This window comes from Sylvia atricapilla, chromosome 3 (assembly GCF_009819655.1).
Source record: "Sylvia atricapilla isolate bSylAtr1 chromosome 3, bSylAtr1.pri, whole genome shotgun sequence".
In the NCBI taxonomy this organism is placed as follows: Eukaryota; Metazoa; Chordata; class Aves; order Passeriformes; family Sylviidae; genus Sylvia; species Sylvia atricapilla.
In genome coordinates, this window is record NC_089142.1 from 81,922,136 (window position 1) to 81,941,302 (window position 19,167).

A 19,167-nucleotide genomic window follows, 5' to 3' on the forward strand; every position below is an offset into this window, starting at 1 on the left:
TAGATATTGGGTTTAATTCTCATAGACTATGGCTAAACTTTAAAGAAGTAAAATGCTCTTTTTCTCAGATCCAATTAGATCATTCCAATTTTTTTAAATTATTAAATAATTATTTTCTTCTTCAAAAAATACGGTGCATTGTGTACAGACTGCAGGTGGCAGTATCTCCTTTAGGTGGTGTAGGTCTTTCTGTAACGCTATGACTAATTTGGAAAAAAATCCTAAATCTCATAGTACTCTTCTTAATTCCACAGATATGTTCCATTAATCAAAGGAATAAATTATTCAGTACCGATTTATAGGTAGCTATTACATTACTTGCCCATAAACAGAATTTCAGCGGGGTAGTCTAAATTTGCCATGTATGTCTAGTATTTTAAAAAAACCCAACTCTTGTTCATTTGTACAAGATAGTCTTACATAAGAGATGCAGCATTTTATACTATAGAAGACAACAGAATTATGATTATTATTTGATAGGCATCTTATAAACTGTTTCGGGACAAAAAAAACCCCAGTAATCTGATTTTTGGATGTATCCAGTAGATTTCATGAACTTCATTTTTCTTTTATCCTGCAGTTGGTGGACCGAGTATTTGATGAAAGTCTCAATTTTAGAAAAATCCCTCCAATAGTGCATGCGAAACCCCCGGAAGGGAATGGTCGGCCTAGTGATGCCAGACCTCAGCTGACAGAGGCCCTCGATCCCCCAACAATTACCCGCAGAAGGACTTGGAGCAGAGATGAAGTGAGCACACAACAGGATTCTCTCTAAGAATGTGTCAATTTAAAGCTTTGACAATTATTCCCCACTTAATATTCTAGACATTATCCTGTCTCTCCTACCTCTAGCAGGTGGCATGAGCATTGGAAAAAATTGTGTATTATTTTATTGGCAAAACGTTCCAATATCATTGTACATGATACTAATTAAAACATAAGTAAGATTTTTTTTTGGTTAAAGATACCAAAATATATGGAATTGTTACTATTAAACTAATAATATTTTTTTATTAAAAACTTATTGCAGGTTATGGGGGACAGTTTGCTGTTGTCCTCAGTCTTCCAGTTTTCTCGAAAGATAAGACAATCCATAGACAAAACAGCTGGCAAAATCAGGTGGGTTGTTAAAAATTGCTGTTATTGCTGAAAATGTCTGCTCCTACTGCTCCAGCAGTAAAAAAGAGATATACAATAGTCACCGAGGAAAATCTACATAGCAGAAACTTGTCTTTGAAAAAAGCACTGTCACCTATGGCATTTTTAGCATTCAGAATGGTTTTTGGAATGAATACTTTTTCCATTATTCCTGTTTATTTCACTTTGTATGAAGAAGAGTGTCAGGAAAGTTTACATGGACAGTGCAGCATCCAGCAGAGGAACTGTTCCAACATATGCAATACTGTGCACAATCTGCACAACCTCTGTGCAAGTCTTGTAAAACACTCTTCCTTAAAAGATAAGGGTAAAATGTTGCTGAACTGTAAAATTTGGCCCTGTAGGTTTGCCAAGTTGCTGTAGGGATATTGCATTTTAGGAAGAAGAAACGAATTGGGCAGAGGAGAGCTGTTTCGGTAAATCCTTCTGTAAAACAGCCTGTTCCGGAGACAATGTGATCCCTATTGATGTCTAAAAACAACAGATGTAGCCACCTGTCATTTTTTTAATTGAAAATTCCTGCTTAAATAGTTAGAGTCCCTCATAAGATGCCATTGTAGCTAAGAGAAAGTGTAGACATTTCAAAAATGGTAACGTGTTACTCTACTGACAGTTCCATTTAACTTGAATATGTGAGTGTACAACCAGTTGGTGACCACTTTGGTTGACAAGAATAAAAGAAAATCCTTAATACAAAGTTCAGGATTGTGTATTTCATGGGTTCTTCTTCATATCTTTGTGGAGTTAAAAACAGAGAACACTAAAAATAAATCTTTTGGCTGAACTCAATGCATAATTTTCTGAATGTGAGAAAATAGTAGGTCTGTAATTGATTGGTTTAGAAAGTGTCAAGTATTGGAATATTAGATGAGTGACAGATTAAACTACAAAAATTTATGTCAGTATAGGGTGATATAACCAGTAAAAGCAGCAAAATACGAACATGTCTGAAGATTCTATTCTCATGAGAATACCAAAAAAGATTTGACCATAGAAATCAAGAAGAAAAATAATAATCTATATGAATTGGTTAAAACTGTAAATTAAGTTCCATTTCGAGTCCTGCTGTTTCTTGTAGGAAGAGTATCACCAAATGAAGAATCAATTCTGTAAAAGCCTGTAACTCATTTTTATTATCCTCTCTTAAGGATTTTTGTGTGTTGTTTTTACTGGTGATTAGCAGGTGATGTTAAATTCAGATCTTACACATTTCTGATTAATTTGCTGACCTTAAAAGGCAAGTCAGCTACTAATGAATGTAATAATATATGTATCATGTATGATATAAATACGAGCATACTTACAAATATTTTATACATAATTAAAGAAAGGAGAATTGCTTTGTTTATAAAAATGCAGTAAACCTCCATTGTTTAGCATATTCCCCAGGGCTCTGTTCAAATAATACCATGTTGTTCATAATATCAGTAATATTTTGAATCAGAACAACAGCACTACTTCTAATACTGTATTTTAGGGAACATACAAGGCAGCTAGTACCTATTACAGTTTTTTATCTTAGCTTTGTTTTGAAATACGAGAGTTTTGAAATACGTGAGTATTTCAATAGCAACACAACTGGTGTACTGCTATTCCTCTTTCTGGAATTAAGCCAGTTAAAATTTCTGCACAGAATAGTTACAATGCCTTCATAAGAGAGGTGCTCCAGCCCTGTGATGATCTTCATGGCCTTTCTCTGGACTCACTCCAACAGGTCCATGTCTTTCTTCTGTTGTGCACTCCAGAGCTGGATGCAGTGTTCCAGGTGGGGTTGCAGCAGAGCAGAATCTCTTCCCCTGCCCTGCTAGCCACTCTGTTTGATGCAGCTCAGGATAAAATTGGGTGCTCATTGCCTCTCATCCCCCAGCACCCCCATCCCCGTCCCTCTAGGGCTGCTCTCCATCCATTTTCTACCTGGCCTGTGTTTGTGGTTTTGTATGTTACAATGAGCTTGTGGGAGTTTTCAGAGATTGTGAAGGGAAGAGGTAAGTAGGTTTTGTGGTGAGCAACACCTGCCTGTTGGCCTCTGCTGTTTGCTGTGCATCCTGCAAAGTGCACCAGAAGAAAAATGGAGATTGAGCACAATCAATTAGGGTTTGCCTCAGAGAGTAGGGAGAAGCAAGAGAAGGCAACAGGCATTTATAAATATATGCTTTTAACTTGAAAAGTATGGTTAGAAAGAAGAAGAGCAAAGAAGACATAGATGATGACCCTCCAGGAAGTAAAAAAAAAAAAAATAGCTAAATGAAGTGTTCAAGAAGATGAAGTAAAATGAAACAGGTTTTCCTAAGTTTATAGTAAAAGCAAATTGGCTGTCCACTTTATGGTTTAAATAGTAGCAGTTTTAGCATTTCTAATTAATGCTTTCATTTTGTTCCATTCTTTTTTAATAAAGTGATTAGTGAAATGAGAACCTTTTAAATTTTAGAAGTAAGAATGTTAGCTCTAAAAACATCACATAGAGAAGCAAAGGCACATACGTCAGGATAGAACTAATTTAACATGACAAGAAGGTAAATGAAAAATCACACAATATCACGATAGCATTTTTTTTCCTAGTGCTGTTTACTGCTAAATAAAGCCTTATTTTCTATGTTCCTGCTGATTTCCAGGGTGATATAAATGCTATTATGTTAGAGAAAGTATAGCTGCATAAGATTGTCTGTATACTAAATCAAATATTTCCAGAAGTTGCCTTTTTTAAAAAATTATGATCCCATAAAGGACTCTGCTTTATTTTCTTCATTTTTTTTTTAATGCATACTTAAACTCCTCAGTGACAAGCAAATACAAAATTTGCCATTGCATTTGAAATTTCTGGTATCCAGGTTGTATGGCTTTGCAAGCTTTTTCACTCCCTTCCAGAACATAAGAAAAGTTTGCCACACTTCTGATGATGAACTTTTGAAAAAGCTGATGACCCTAGTAAAGGCCATCTTCACTAAAGCTTTCTGCACTGCAGTTCTGATTATTTTTAATTCATTTATTCCTTCCCCAAGAAAAAGTATGCATTAATGTTCACTCTTTGTATGCTTTGTATGTGAATACACCCAAGTCTGGCAGAAGTGGTCACTTGCCTCCATCCCGTGACATTGTGTCATCAAAGCAGCACTTCCTCACAGTGAAACCTCTGACCCAAATGCATTCCAAAGCAGCAGTGAGGGAAGACTTCAAAGACAGAAGAGCTAAAGTAGCTTCTGGATGAGTTGACTACAGACATCTGTGTACTAATAAAATAAGGCAGGCTACATATTTTGCAAAATTAGATATTCTTAATGGGATAATAATGGAGAATGAAATTCCCCATAGGATATACATAAATGAAGAAACGTGAACAGAAATGCAGTGCTAAGGCACACAGCTTTCTTTCAAATTCTTAGTCTTTGTGACATTCACTGTGTCATGAACTTCCAACTTAAAAGTTACTTCCTTAGAGACCTAGTTACAGTAATAGCTTTTGTTTAAATATGCTGCTCTTGGACCATGATTTGAAATTGTGTGGTTTGTTTGCTTAGCAGTTTTACTGCAGCTATTTTTGAATTTTGAACTCTGAAATACCAATTAGAGAAGAAATGGATTTGGATTCCTCTGTGTCATCATGATGTCACTTCACAGACCTTAAATATCTGCACTCCCCCCCCCGCTTTTCTTTCCCAATTGGACCAGTAGAGAAAGTTTAAATTATGTTTATTATATGACAGTGAAAACAAAATTTTTATCAAGCAGGGAAGCAAAACATAAAAAATTTGGAATCTCCCAGTATGCTTTGGGGTTTGACAATTAGAAGTAACTTCTTTAAACATGTAATACAAGTGATACTCATACTACATATAGAACATATAGATGTATATAAAATGTACATATCGAGACTTCTCAATGAAAACTTTTTCTAGGAAATGCATTTTTTAAATTTCCTGAAGTATTTTATTTTTTTAATTAATATAAAATACAAATGTAAAAGTTGAATTCCTTTATCTTATGTTTTGCTATTATTGCAAACTGCAGTATTAATGGGGAATTTTCTCACCACAGTAAAATAGTTGGCTTTTAAAAAATTGTGTCTGTGCTGGAGGAAAGAACCAACTGTGTCTGGTATATATACCATAAGCAAGTATTTAGCTACAATATTTAGCTGCCATTTTAATGTCAATAATAATGATTTTGCTGAAAGCCTGTATGCTTCCCTGGAAATTTAAACTGTGTAGATTCCACCAGGTTCCAGTATTTTACTTTCATTTAGTACTCCTTATGCTGTGTTCTTCTATCATATTATTTAATCTTTCAGTTTATTCTGTGAGGGTTTTTTTTTCCTATTTTAAACATACTATTGGATTTCTTTCTTCTAGAATATTATTTAAGGACAAAGACAGAAATTGGGAAGAAATTGAAAACAAGTTACGAGCTGAAAGTGAAGTTCCTATTGTGAAAACATCAAGCATGGTATGAATAGTTACCTTTTCTGGGACTTATTATAGTGCTCATCCCATGGCTAAGTAATCAGTAGAGGAATGGACTGTTTTCAGTGACGTAAGGGCAAAAATTCTCAAAAGCCCTTATTTAGACATTAAGTATGTTTCAAGAATAAACCTAGTCTTCAGTAATCACTAAGACTTACTGTCTCATTAAGAAACAAGTAATTGTTCTGAAGAAATTTTCAGATGAAGAATGCAGTAAGAAGGGATTCAAACTATACATAGACCATCAGTATGCTTGTTCAACAAAAGGTAACAACCGTTAGTTTGAATGTTAGATTACTTTTGAATGAACTTGTTTTACAATTTAAAACCTACTTTACCTACTAGTTGTTAATACTTAATATGTAATACATAACAGTATTAATACTGGTTATTAATATTGAGAGAAATTGTTGTGTTTTAATGTATATAAGGAAAATAATTCATAGGCACATTGCAATAAAAGGACTTTTCAGTGAAAAATAATCCTGTTGATTTTGTCTGGAAGTGGTAACCATAGGTTGCCCACTAGAACTCCAGCTGTTTTATGTAATTGCCTAATTACATAAATCAGCTATGATTTAAGCCCTAATTCAGGCCGTTTCAAGATCAGACTGTGTGACAGTGTGAGGGGACAGACCACATGTTTTGTCTCAGTACATTTCTCCTCTGATTCTAAACACAGAGCAGAGGGTCTGCAAAACATCCTTGCAGGAGGCAGCAGGCAGAGCTGAGCTGCATTATCCATCTGAGTCTGCTGGTAAAAATATCTGTTTACAGAAGCAGATTCTTTTGTAGGGGAGAAAACTGCTCAAATATGAATACTTTTCCTCTGGCATTGAACAGGCTAAAACTTCTCTGTTAGCTCATCATCAGTTAGTAAACTCCTCCAGATTGATTCTTCTGGAAGTATAAAAGACATGGCCTGTAATTTCTGCAGAATGGTGTATTTATCAAGAGCAATCACCAGTAACTCAATATTATTTAATAGATCTGCTGATAGTTTTTGTTAGGATTTTTCAAAGATTAATTAAGCAATTTCTTCAAGGAAGTATCTAATTTTAGAAATATTGTAATATAAGGAGTTTCTCTTATCCTAGTCCAGAATAAGATCCAAATATAGGTTTTTATATTCTAAAATATGGGGGTTTAAGATACTCTTTAAAAATGAAAAAGGTTAGTTGTGTATTTATTCCTAAGTTCACCATTTTACTGAATTGTTTTCAGTCTATTAAAACATCTCCCACTGCTTGAAAGTTTATGGGTTTTTCGTTTTTTGGGTTTTTTTGGGTTTTTTTTGGTTTTTTTTTGTCTATGCGCTCTTTTTCAAGTTTCTGCATAGTTTTCAGAGAAATATGTTTGTCAAATGCAGTGCCTTTTTTACCACAGAACACTGAAAGTTAAGAGAAGACAGTTTTAAGTGTTGTTTGTTTTGTCCTTGGAACATTTATGTCCAGCTCAGATGTGAAATCTGCTTAAAGACAATAACTTCTTAAAGATAATCAATCTCTTTGCCACCCATGAAAATGACACTACTTAGTACACAACACTTTTCTGAAATGGATTAATGGTTTTCTGAAATCACTGCCTTTGAAAAGTCTCAGCTTTAGAATACCACTGACAGCTTTTCTCAGCAGCTGGGTTAACACCATTCTTCTGTGTAGAATCCTTCAATTGTAGGATTTACATATTTATACTAATATAAATATGCTAATTCTGTAACCAGGAAAATTACTCAGGGAAGTGGTCACTGCACCAAGCCTGCCAGAGTTCAAGAATCCTTTGGAAAATGCTCTCAGGCACATCCTTGGGGTGTCCTGTGCAGGGCCAGGAGTTGGTCTCAATGATCCATGTGGGTCCCTCCCAGCTCAGGATATTCTGTGATCCTGCAGCTTAAGATGTGGTACATGTAATGATCGCTGTGTTTCTGTGTGCATTGCTGTGGCTGTGTTAGCAAGTGGTGCAGCACAGTGGGGAAAAAACCCGTAAGGAGAGTGCTGAGGCCCCAGCACTGGGTTGCTGTGCAGGGTCTCATGGGCACAGGGTCAGTGAGTGCAGACAGAACCTTGATGCAGTCATCTCACTCTGACTCCCATCTCTGCAACCTTAGAAGTGACTCTGTTCCATGAATACTGAGTGCATCCTGTAACCTCCTGTTCAAGTTCTGCTGTTACTTTGCCTGATCTCTACAGAGCTGTGGTGTCTGAGTCTGTGCTTGAGCAGAGGTGGCACAGGCAGATGAACAAGGGCCAGAATGTGGGGATGGTAGTGAGCAGTCGGTGCAGAGGGCTCTGGGTATCTGAGTGAAATATGGCTCTCCAGCCTCCAGCACTGCCACCCATGATCACCCATCCAGCAGGGATGTTTCTGATGCCAGGAGGGACAATCCAAATAGCATAATGCAATTGGACAGGTTTGGGAGGAGGATTGTTCACTCCTGAGAGGTAATTTAAATCTCTTTTTCCATACTGGAAATTTCCTTTATTTTTCCATCATGGCCTTAAGATGGGATAGGGAAGATTCAGATTAGGTATTAGAAAAATATTTTTCCCTGTTAGAGTGGTCAGGTATTGGAACAGATTGCCCAGGGGTGTGGTGGAGTCACTGTCCCTGGAGGTGTTCAGGAGGCATCTGGATCTGGCACTGGATGATGGTTCAGTGGTATAAGAGGTGCAGTGGCAGTGCTGGGTAGACAGCTGGGCTTAAAGCTTAAGGGTCTCTTCTGTCTCTTCTGACCTCTTCTGATTCTGTGGTAATGAAACATGGTTGTTTGTTTTCTAGGAAATATCATCAATCTTACAGGAACTGAAGCGAGTTGAGAAGCAGCTGCAAGGTACAAATCTTTCTTCACTTTTCTCTTCTGTGGTTGCTTGCTTCTATTTTTTAAATGGGTATCTATATGTGCATATATATAACATGAAACAAAGTTGCTGTGATTTATTAAAATACATTCACAGTATCAGTTATGTACATTATTATATAACTGTTGATACATTTGATAAACAAACATGGCTGGTTTCAAAAGAAGAGTGATCATATCTTTCTATATGGGATTAGTAGTCCATGCTTATCATCATTATGTTAGTTATAAATTCCCTTTTTTTTTATTTATAGTATTCAGATTTAATCTGAGAGCAAATCATTTTTTAAAAAAGAATGTTTCAGGAGGAGTAATTAGCCACTTTTAGAGACAAATTAGTAATAAGTGTTAGTACATTTTTGGAAATAAAAGAGATAAGTTCTGTTACATGTCACAGATATGTTAACAGTATGATAAAACGAAATGGTACTAGGTACTTCAGTTTGCCCTCACTGTGTAGATAAATGACTGCTCTTTTATACAAATTTCATTCAATCATGGAATCAGCAACTATGGCTATTTTCTGGGGGTGGGGTGGAACAAAGCATAATATAATGGGAACATCATGAGGAAATGCCACTTAAATTAAAACCATCCTTCAGTCCCTATAACCTAATTGTAGATGGTTTATCATTTCTGTTTCCGTCCATGCATCAGTTTGTGTTTAGTTTGTGCAGTTTCATTTCATCTAGAGTTTCAATGCATGCAACTGCTTTTGAGTATATGTATAGGTTTACATCTATATAGGTTTGGATATACCATTTCTTTGTCATGGGCAGCGCACATAAAAATTCATATCTGTCAATGTAAAAATAAAAATGTGAGATAAGGATTTCCATATTTTTATAGTAACAGAAAATCTTTTTTTAATGGCTTCTTCCCTATCCTCCTCTTCTCTTCTTGACTGCTTAGCAATTAATGCCATGATTGACCCTGATGGTACCCTGGATGCTCTGAGCAACTTGGGATTCGCCAGCCCCATCTTACCAGCTCAGCCGAAGGCGAAGTCCAGCCCTGTTTCCCAAGGCCCCCGTGTGCCAGTGCAGCCAAACTGCCAGCCCGAGTCTCGGGCTGCTCGTCCCACCACAGGCCCAGTGGCAGCTGAATTGGAAAATGCTGAATCCGAAGCAGATTTCAGCATACATTTCAACAGGTTTAACCCAGATGGGGAAGAAGAAGATGCCACCGTGCGTGAGTGACATCTCAGTGTTTGATACGAAAACCCTTTCATGTGGAATGTTTAGAAATCAAGGAAAACTTATAATGTTTGTTTTTATAATTAAAAAAAAAAAAAAAAGGCTTGGTCAAACAGCAGTTGTTTTATTAAACCAGTTTTTCTTTAATTGTGATGCTTTGATTGTCACACAAATCCTTTACAAATCATAAAGATATGCATAGATACCAGTGTAGGAAAGCAGATTGTGGCAGGTTTGCCCTTTGTGGTTGTGTGCTTTGCAAAAGAATTATTATATCAGCAGTTTTCCCTTAATAGATTTATTTCTTTTTAAAAGCCATGCAAGCAGTCTAACATTTACTGAAAACCCCAAATCTCTTTGCCAAGCTGCTCTGATGAACAGACTTCCTCCTCTAAAGCTTGTACAGAACTGTTGAACAGTTAGGTTTGATTCTGAATTAGATGATTTATATAGGAAACATTATCTTTGACTACAGTGACACATTACTGCAAAAGTAAGACAGATTTCAGAAAGCATTCATTCTCATATACTGGAAAATCTCAAACAGTTCTGTGGTTCATGTAAGCTTGTTGCTGCGTAAATTGTCTTGGGGTTTACAAATAAGTTCACATATTATGTTTGCACTAAGATTTGCTGGGAGTGGTAGGTGAACATATCAATATCATTGAACAGCAAGCAGTGTTTTGGTGTACATAGAAAACTGATAATACTGTCCCTTGTATTATCATTACAGTGTTTTAATCCACTTTCTGAAAAGACTATTTGGCACTTTTTGATCTTCTTTAAAAGTCCTTTTGATGTTAATGAAAGTAGAAGTATTTCTCATTTCTGTCCAAATCTTCGTTGAAACTATCTAGAAACCAATTTGAACATATAGCAATGTGGGGCATATTAAAGCATATTGAGGCAAATGGGCTCTCACCCATCCAAATGCAATGTAAGCTTACAGAAGAAATTACTGTTTATTTGGAATGATCGTGAGATGTAAAATTTTCTTTAGGGAACTTGGAAATTGAGTTGTCATGATTTGCTTGATCGATAGATGCACTCCCAAGCAAATGATTTTATTTGCTTCTGTATATTTTCCTGTAGTCTTGCTAGTAAAGCTGTCCCTGTCTTACATATTTAAAAGGATTCTGGACGACGACTGCTAACATGGACATTTTGCTTATACCACTGAAAAGCAAGTCTATTTAAAGTTTCCTATATAAGCGTATTTTCCTTATCAGTTGTCCCAGTAATTTAACATTTGGAAATAATAAAAAAATAAAGTAAATTACTTTGTATTTCCAGAACACTGTAACTTGGAGGAATGTTTTTTCTGTTAAATGTAACTAATAGACTGGAATTTTCTTATGTTTGCATCAGTCTCTATATATTAAGGTTAAAGATACAGTTTTGCAGCTTTTATGAAATGGTCTTTAATATTTCAGCAATAATCCTATATGAGATTTGTTTTTAAAAAACCTACTTTCTGTACGCTTTTAAACTGTACAGGCTTTCAGAAATCAGTAAAAGTTGGACCAGTTAATAAAGATGCAAAAACTTTTTTTGTAGAGATGTAAAAACAAAACCACTAATCTGTTGTATAATGGATTTCATATTTTCTTTAAAAAAAATTAAAAACAAACAGTCTTCATGTATGACTCAATATGCTCTACTCCAGCTAACTGTGGGAGCCTGAATGACACTAGTTTACAGAGGCTACAGGAAAACTTTTTGAAGGTGAAGAAGGGCAAAAATAAATGGAAACTAGAGCTAGGTGTTAAAAAACTGAGTGTACCAAACCATCACCATAATTCTTTCTTTTGTTTAATGCTTAGGAACATAATTTTTCTGCAGATACAAGTGGAAAGTAGGAAATGGCTAGGAAGGATTAAAGGTGCAGGCTCTTCATACGAGATTCTGTTTGTGTTATTTCAGGCGTTTTTACCTTTATGTTGTGAAATAAGCATTTTGCATTACTATGTTATTATTTTGTATGGACATGTTCTCCTTATTTATTTTTGTTACATTTATTATGTATGTTATTTTGTTATATGCATTTACAACTCCATTTTTAAATAAAGTGTTTCTGGAACTTTACAAATGTGTGAATATGTAATTGAGAGCTGGGAAGTTCACACAATCTTTCTGCAGACTAACTCACCTTTACTGAAATAGGAAATTACATTTTTTCATAATTATCTTCTCTCCAGAAAAAGTTCTGTCATTGCCACCACTGCATCATTTATTCTGTGCTGACAGTATTGGCTCGCTTTCCTGTACTCAGGTTCTTTTCCACACTTCAATTGATTTTGTGTGCAAAGCTAGAGGCAAAAATAATCCAGCATGCCAGTCACTGAACAGTGGCTCTGTTTTCCCTTTGTAGAATCAAAGGGAGTTTTAATGCACCTGCCAGCTGCAACAGTAGATGGCTCTCAGACTGTTTCCCCTCTGCTTCACGTATTGGAAAACTTTACTGAACATGCTGATTTGGCTCCGGACTGATGCCTTTTTTTCTTCTGTCCCAGGTTTGACTGTATGCATGCTTTTCCTGCAAGACACTAAATGGCCTTTCCTTACTGGCTTCATGCAGGAACCAAACCTTGAATTTTGTCAGAGCTCCAAGAATTTCTTCCCAGGTTAAGCATTTCGGTGTTGCTGAGCTTTGCTGTGACTCAGCATCAGCCGCTCTAATCTTGCTTCTGTGTATGTATTTTTCCTTTATATCCCAGCCTGCTGGCATTAAGATAGCACTAATGGCACACAGTAACACTCACTAGCACTCAGCTCTGCAGGGGCAGGAGGTTTTTACTGCTCTCCAGAGATCTCAGTTTGGTACAGTCAAAATTGTGAGAAAGTTACAAAGGCTTTCCCACTTGCAACAGGACTTCTTTATACCTCCAGCTTCATTCTCTGCTATCATTTCCTCACTTCTTGCCAGCATCCCTCTGTCATTGCAGAGGATAGAGGAATGCACTTCTGGGCTTATATTCTCATCTACAGACTCCCTGATGTTTGAGCAGAAGTGTAACTCTTCCTCTACAGATTTTTATAGGACTCCTCTACTTGTAGCCAAGGTGATGCAGGGTTGTTATTCAGAAGTATTTAGGAAATCCAGGCAGATGGCAGCAGGCATGTGCTCCCTTTAGACACCACCAAGTGGTGCTGATTTGCCAGGACGCAGGAAAAGCAGAAATCAAGCCTTTTCTCATCAGCATTGGTGGCTCCTCCCATGGCTACATGCACTGCTCGAATTCTACACCCAACAGCTTCTTGTAATGACACTCACTTCTGGCTGTAAACAGACAGAAATAAAGCTAAGGGAATGATTTGTGTGCCTGACCTGGCAACAGCAAGGTGGTGTTTCACCACAGGATGTGCATTATACCCAAGCAACTGGTACTGCAGTCTCAGAAGAGAACACTGCTTCATACCAAAAACTGACTTCCAGTCAATGCCTGTTAGAAGGCCTTTGTAATTTGAACTGGGAAGATTTTAAGCATAGGAAGGATCTACAATTACTGCTTTGGCATGCAGCCATGAAAAGCAAGGGTGTTCCTTCATGCAGAAGTGCATGAAGCATCGATGACATGGTGTGTACAGTAAAAGGAGGCCACTCACTGCCTGCCAAGGACGTTTTATACCACTGAGTCGTTTGTTTCTGAAAAGAATTCCAAGGAAGAAACTTGGCCACTCACCATACAAGTTGCTTTTCTTCATCTTGGTGAATAATCAGAATTTTTCAAGTGTGAGAATGTCACCTCTGACTTGAAATTGTGCTAGATCCGTAAATGCTGAGAGTTACAATCCTGGTAGTTCAGCCGTGATTGCCAGATGTTAAATACCTGCAACAACATCTATCTTGGCAATACTGTCAAAGGACAACTGCCTGATGCTGAAGAGCATTTCAAGCTGCACTAGCTCAGTAATCTTGTAAAAACAATTTTTGTTTTCAACTTGGTATGCCTTAGCCTTAGTCAGTGCTGTTCCTGCCAGTGACAGCCAAAAGAGCACTGGCTGGGGAGCAAGGCAAATCCTTTTCAGATTCTTTTCTCACTACACATATTTGGGGAGGAAAAATGCATTTAGCAAACAATTGGGATAATGCATCCCTGGAAATATTTTAAAGCAGGATAAGAGAACTGGAAGCCTGTTGTCAAAGATCATTACCTGTTCCAATGAGACTGCAGTTAACAGTGAAAACTTGTCTTGCTGACAGCTTCACCAGCAGTTAGCATTTTTTGAAACACTTCTTGCCTCATGTCTGGGGAGAGCTCTTAAAATGAGAGGGTGTTAGAAAATGCACCCTCTGGGGAGACTTTTTTTATTAAAACAGGTAGTTATTGATTACCCTTATGGCAACATAGGGTAACATTTTCAAGTAACACTTGCCAAAATTATTCAAACACTAAGGCCTTGGGGATGGTGTGAGGGGATATAGAGATTTGTTCCTTTCAAGGTTAGTCCTACATTTCCACTTGCCAATTACCATGTCCTCGCTAAGTTTGCTGCTTTGTCTATCAATTCCTTAGAACTAGAATTTTTAGACCTATTTCAAAAGATTAATAGATGCGTTGGTGAAGCTTTCTGCTACTATGGAATAGCTAAAAGTATCAGAAATTGAAAGATTTGTATTTTTTTAAATAAATATTTTAATAAAAATAACAGAAGCAGAATTAATTATCTTTTAATCAAACTGTGATCTTAAGAGAAAATTTATTATTAAAATTAATTAATGTTTTAAACAAAAATGGGCTGCATGAGATTTCTAAGCTCTGTATGGAAATGTGGCCCTTTATGAAGCCAAGCACAAAGAACAAGGATTATATATAAACCTAAAAAAGTTACTGGGTGACTTCACATTTCGTTTTCAGCATCACTTCTGGGGTAATGTGATTTATAAGTCAAGAAAAATTCATTGAGGAAAGAGGCCAGATGTGGATGTGAGTTGTGGTTTGGTTATCCATGATTTTGTTGAGAGATGAGGGAAATGACTCCAGATAATTCAGGATGTTTTAAAAATATTTAGACATTAAATACCTTAATAAAGCTATTGCGGAAAATGTCATAAATGGTATTCCCCGGTATAGCAACTGATTCATAAATGATCAGGCAGGATACCATACTCTGAGCAGACATTACTGGATTAGGAGACTCAATGATGTGCAGAAAGTTAAGCAAACTTTAAAAAGAGCTTTTGAAAGAAACCAACTGACAGAGATGAACAGAAGTGAAGGGGAGTGGGGAGGGAACACACTGTCCCCAGCCATGGCAGTAGGTGTGACAGAACCATGCAGTTGGTTCAAGGCTGCTTTAACACAAAGGAGAACTGTAAGATGCAGGAGGTACGTAAGAATTTGTCTGCAAGAATGGTACTTCCAGTGATGCTGTTTTACACTACAATGACACAGACTGTGAACTTTAGAAGGCTGAAAATTATTTTTTTATTTTTTTGGAGTGTGTCTCCCTTATATGCTTTTTTACACTGACCAGTTTGATTGGTGACAAGAAGACAAACCTCTTCAATCACATTGGTCAGACCAGACGGACATCAAGAAGAAGTCCCTCCTAGGAAAAGGAATGGAAACAAAGTACAGTTTACAAAAACACTTCTCTTGTTTACAGAAAATCCCCTGGGAAAAGAATTTCAGAAAACCATCAAAAACATCTCAGGCACAAAACCAGGGCTATGCTTCCGGAGCTGGTAAGAAGCTGTGTAGGAAAATATTTTTCTTGCTCCCAAGGTGTGCCTCAGGTGCAAGAGAGACTACAGCCCCCCTGCTCCCCGGCAGGGGATGGCAGCTGACAGTATGTGAGAGTTACTGCACACATCACTAATCAGGTAATTTTTCACTCTGCAGAATAGCTGGAGTTTCTCAAATAAACTGGGTGAACCAACAGACAGCACTTTCCATACAATGGAATGAAACCCTCCAAACAAATTCATGTCCTCCAGTGTAGTTTGTTTTGTTTTCCTGAAATCATTTTTAGGCTTCACAGACAAAATTTCAGTAACTGACAAAAGATGTGCAGGTGTATAATACTGTAATCTTGTTACCTGCACACTCGGAAACTCAAGTGCTAGCAAAATATTTGCTGCACAATCATGTCCATTCTTCCTTTTTGTTTTCATACATGCAAGGAATTTACACAAACCAGGCTCCTCATGTGATTGCTGCTGTCAGTATGATGGGCAGCTGAGCAGATGGTTGGTAAGAAAAATCCGCTTCTTTAGATGCAATTTATGCAGTATTCTGAGCACCTGATAAGTTGCTTTCTTCCCATCACAAGTCTGAGGTAAAAGTGTTGCTGTAGTAATATCTTGAGTTGATTTTCTAAGTGTACATCTCCTCAAATTCAGATGCTCTTCAACACCTTTGCAGGTTTAAAAACAATATGTTTCAATATAACATATTGAAAGTCACATCTGAGGCTTCACTGAAGTTATTACTCCAGGGGCAGCAGAAGTTCAAACACAAAATTGAAAACACAGCTCAGTGGCTTATATCAGACCTAACATGAGCCCCAGGCATACAGAATTCAGAGCCATGTTTCAAGCTGCATGAGTAGGGTTTGCTCTTTAGCGCAAATAACATTTGTTGCTTGTAGTTTTGAGAATGTGATTTTAGGCTTCCAAGGTGTTTGAGTATCTATATTCCTAACTTTGGCCAATTTAAGTATTTTATCACAGAATCATAGAATAATGGACTGGCTTGGGTCCTAAGAGCTTAAAGATCTAGTTTCAACGGGCAGGGAATCTGCAACCAGAGCAGGTTGCTCAAAGCCCCATCCAACCTGATCCAACCTTGAACACTTCCAGGGGTGGGGCATTTAAAATTTCTCTGTGCAAGTTGTTACAGTACATCACCATGCTTACAGTAAAGATGTTTTTCCTGTTTAATCTAAAACTACTCTTCAGGTTCAAGCCACTTCCCCTTGTCCTATCACTGTATGTCCTTGTAAAAGGTCTCTGTCCATCTTTCCTGCAGGCTTACTTTAGGTGCTGAAAGGCTGCACTTAGGTTACCCTGAAACCTACTCTTCTCCGGGGTGAACAATCCCAATTCTCTTAGCCTTTCCATGTAGGAGAGTAAAAAGCATTTTCAAAGTTAAAGGTGACATGAATAAAGAAATCCATCATTTCCCTTTTAATGATGAAGAGATTTGCTTTGGAAAATACATGGATTTTATGTCACTGGAAGAAAACTGTCAGTTAAATTATGCACTTTTCCCTGAATGCTCTAGCAGTGAATTACAAGTTAATTCAGACAGAACTGGTCTTCATGAAGTCAATGGAAAGGTTCATCCAGCCAAAATTTTGCTAATCTGAGTGCAAACCCAGATCACTACATTTTGGTTTTCACTTGTACGCAGTTATGTAAAATTCAGAGGAACTGCCCCCAGCACAAGTACTTTTAAATTAGTTGGTTATAAGCTTTAGCCTGACATTGCAAAAGCAATGATTTTAAAATTACTAGGGAAAATTAATCCTGACTGACATCAATGATTTCTCTTAATTGATATTTAAATTTCCTCCAGATGAGGAAACACACTGGAACTTGTCTTACTGCTTAAAATGCAATGAGTGAAAAAAAGGCAGGCATAGGATAGTTGGAAAAAATCCACAGAATAATAGGTATGATTAAAAAGCATATCTGAATGGAATTTCTAATTAAAGATTTTCTCCAGGGAGACACAGTGAAAAGCCTGATGCTAAATGAGTTTTGGAGAATCACTGCAAGTCCATGAACTGGTCTTAGCACTTTCTGGAGCCTCCCAGATGGTGGTGCTGAGGACTAGCACATAATTTTACAAACATCAATGTTGCTTGCAGACTTTCACTGCAGTATTGAAGCCAAATAAACAGTAACAAGATTTTACCTTTCCAGCGGTGCTTTTCTGCTGAAATCTTTCAAGCACTTCACAAACATTCATTCTTTTACAAAATTTCTGTGAGGAAATATTTCATCCTGGTCTTATAGATGGGAGAAGGGACTCAGAAAAATCTTGTTTTCTCCCTCTTGCTGAGAAGGCTCTGCCATCGCCAAAATTTCAGTAAGTGACGGCATATAGCCTGGTGGTACTAATAATGTGCCACTTGATCTGACAGAGCTCATATTTAATATCAAAGTTATCCCCAACTTTTGAGTCACTGTGACAGAGCCAGAGACCTGTGTCTTTCCAGCCAGGTCAGTTTTGCTCACTTCTCTTTCCCCAGTGCACCTTGCTGGCATCTTTGGAGCTGCTGAGATGTCAGTACCTATCCCAGTGAGCTGCATTAGCTGATCTTGGCAGCCTCCCCAGCAGCTGGTTTTAGCAGGAAGCTAACTTGGCATTTTGGGATAGTCCCTTATTTCTGTTAACCATGGAGCTGTCACACATGTAACCCTCATATCTCAGAATTTCCATGTCTCCTGAAAGTTCTTTTTTTCAGGTTAATCCCTGTTTCTTTACCAAACCAGATGCAACGATGTGTATCAGTTTTATTTGAATTAATATGGTCTGCCTGTGCTTGAAGTGTTCTAATTCTCCATGCAAATTATCTTGGTTTATGTGCATGTGTTTAAAAATGTCCAATTATTTTATTCTCAACATTTAACAGACCAACAGAGATCATATCAGTAGGTATGTTCAGCCACTGGTATCTGGGGTCTTGGATTTGCTGCTACTTCTGCAGCACTGCAGGAGCACTGATGCAGCCATTTATTTTAGTTTCCTAATGTGTGGATTCCATTTCTAAATACTTGCAGAAGCCCAGAGTGAACGGCATCTACTCAAGTGGTTTTTGTTCAATTGTCCTAAAAGTATCAGCAGTATTTGAGAGATAATCACAAAGCAGTTTCCTGAAGGACACAGCTGCAGACCCCAGGTGTTTCTGGGGGGTTCTGTAGAAACACTGTGGTCTAGAGGCTCAGTTACTGATTGTACATGTTTTCTTCATATATGTTAAATGTCCTATCAATATATCAGAAAAAAGGGAAAGCATGGTGATGTGCCTTGTTGAGTATATGGATACATCTAGAAGAAAAAAAAAAGTCTCTAAAGATTTCTAGTTAAGCTGCCATTTTACCAAGAATTTAAGTGTTAGCTCTTGAGAAAGGCCACATGGCCCATTAGATCTGCCTTCCTTCAAAAAGTTTTCTAATTTCTTCATCATAGCCACCACTGAGCTATATGAAGTTAGTGTTTCAAGGATTGCAAGCTTTTGTTTTCTCAATGATCTGGAAGGTTAGAGCTATGTGGATAATCCTGCATTCTGTACAAGTTTTTTTAGCACTGCTGTCAAAGGAGAAACCAGAGGTGGGAGAGTGGTTATTTCAAGACAGTCAAGTTCTCCCTGTCCCATTCTGACTCTGGCATCCTGTGAGATAATTTCACCATGGGATATACTAGATTTATCTTACTGATTTTCTCTCTAATAGAAACCAGTGCACTGGCCTGACATGTGGATAATAAAGACAAAGCAGTGCTGCTGTTTGTAGCAGCAGAGCTTCTAAGGAAAGCTGATACTCCTG

The 19,167-nt window shown here is 37.4% G+C and overlaps 1 protein-coding gene across 7 annotated transcripts in view; it reads left to right on the top strand.

The window, feature by feature from the left end:
• The window catches only part of CEP170 (centrosomal protein 170), a 93,972-nt gene extending 82,215 nt beyond the window's left edge, over positions 1–11,757 (top strand). For 5 of the 7 annotated variants that reach the window (XM_066315972.1, XM_066315973.1, XM_066315974.1 and 2 more), the window contains 5 exons: positions 581–748; positions 1,031–1,119; positions 5,505–5,598; positions 8,394–8,445; positions 9,385–11,757. In XM_066315972.1, the coding sequence (XP_066172069.1) occupies positions 581–748; positions 1,031–1,119; positions 5,505–5,598; positions 8,394–8,445; positions 9,385–9,671 (690 nt within the window). In that variant the 3' untranslated portion in view covers positions 9,672–11,757. The remainder of the gene's footprint in view (positions 1–580; positions 749–1,030; positions 1,120–5,504; positions 5,599–8,393; positions 8,446–9,384) is intronic. The other 2 variants (XM_066315977.1, XM_066315978.1) reach the window with 1 other exon arrangement.
• Positions 11,758–19,167: the final 7,410 nt, after the last annotated feature.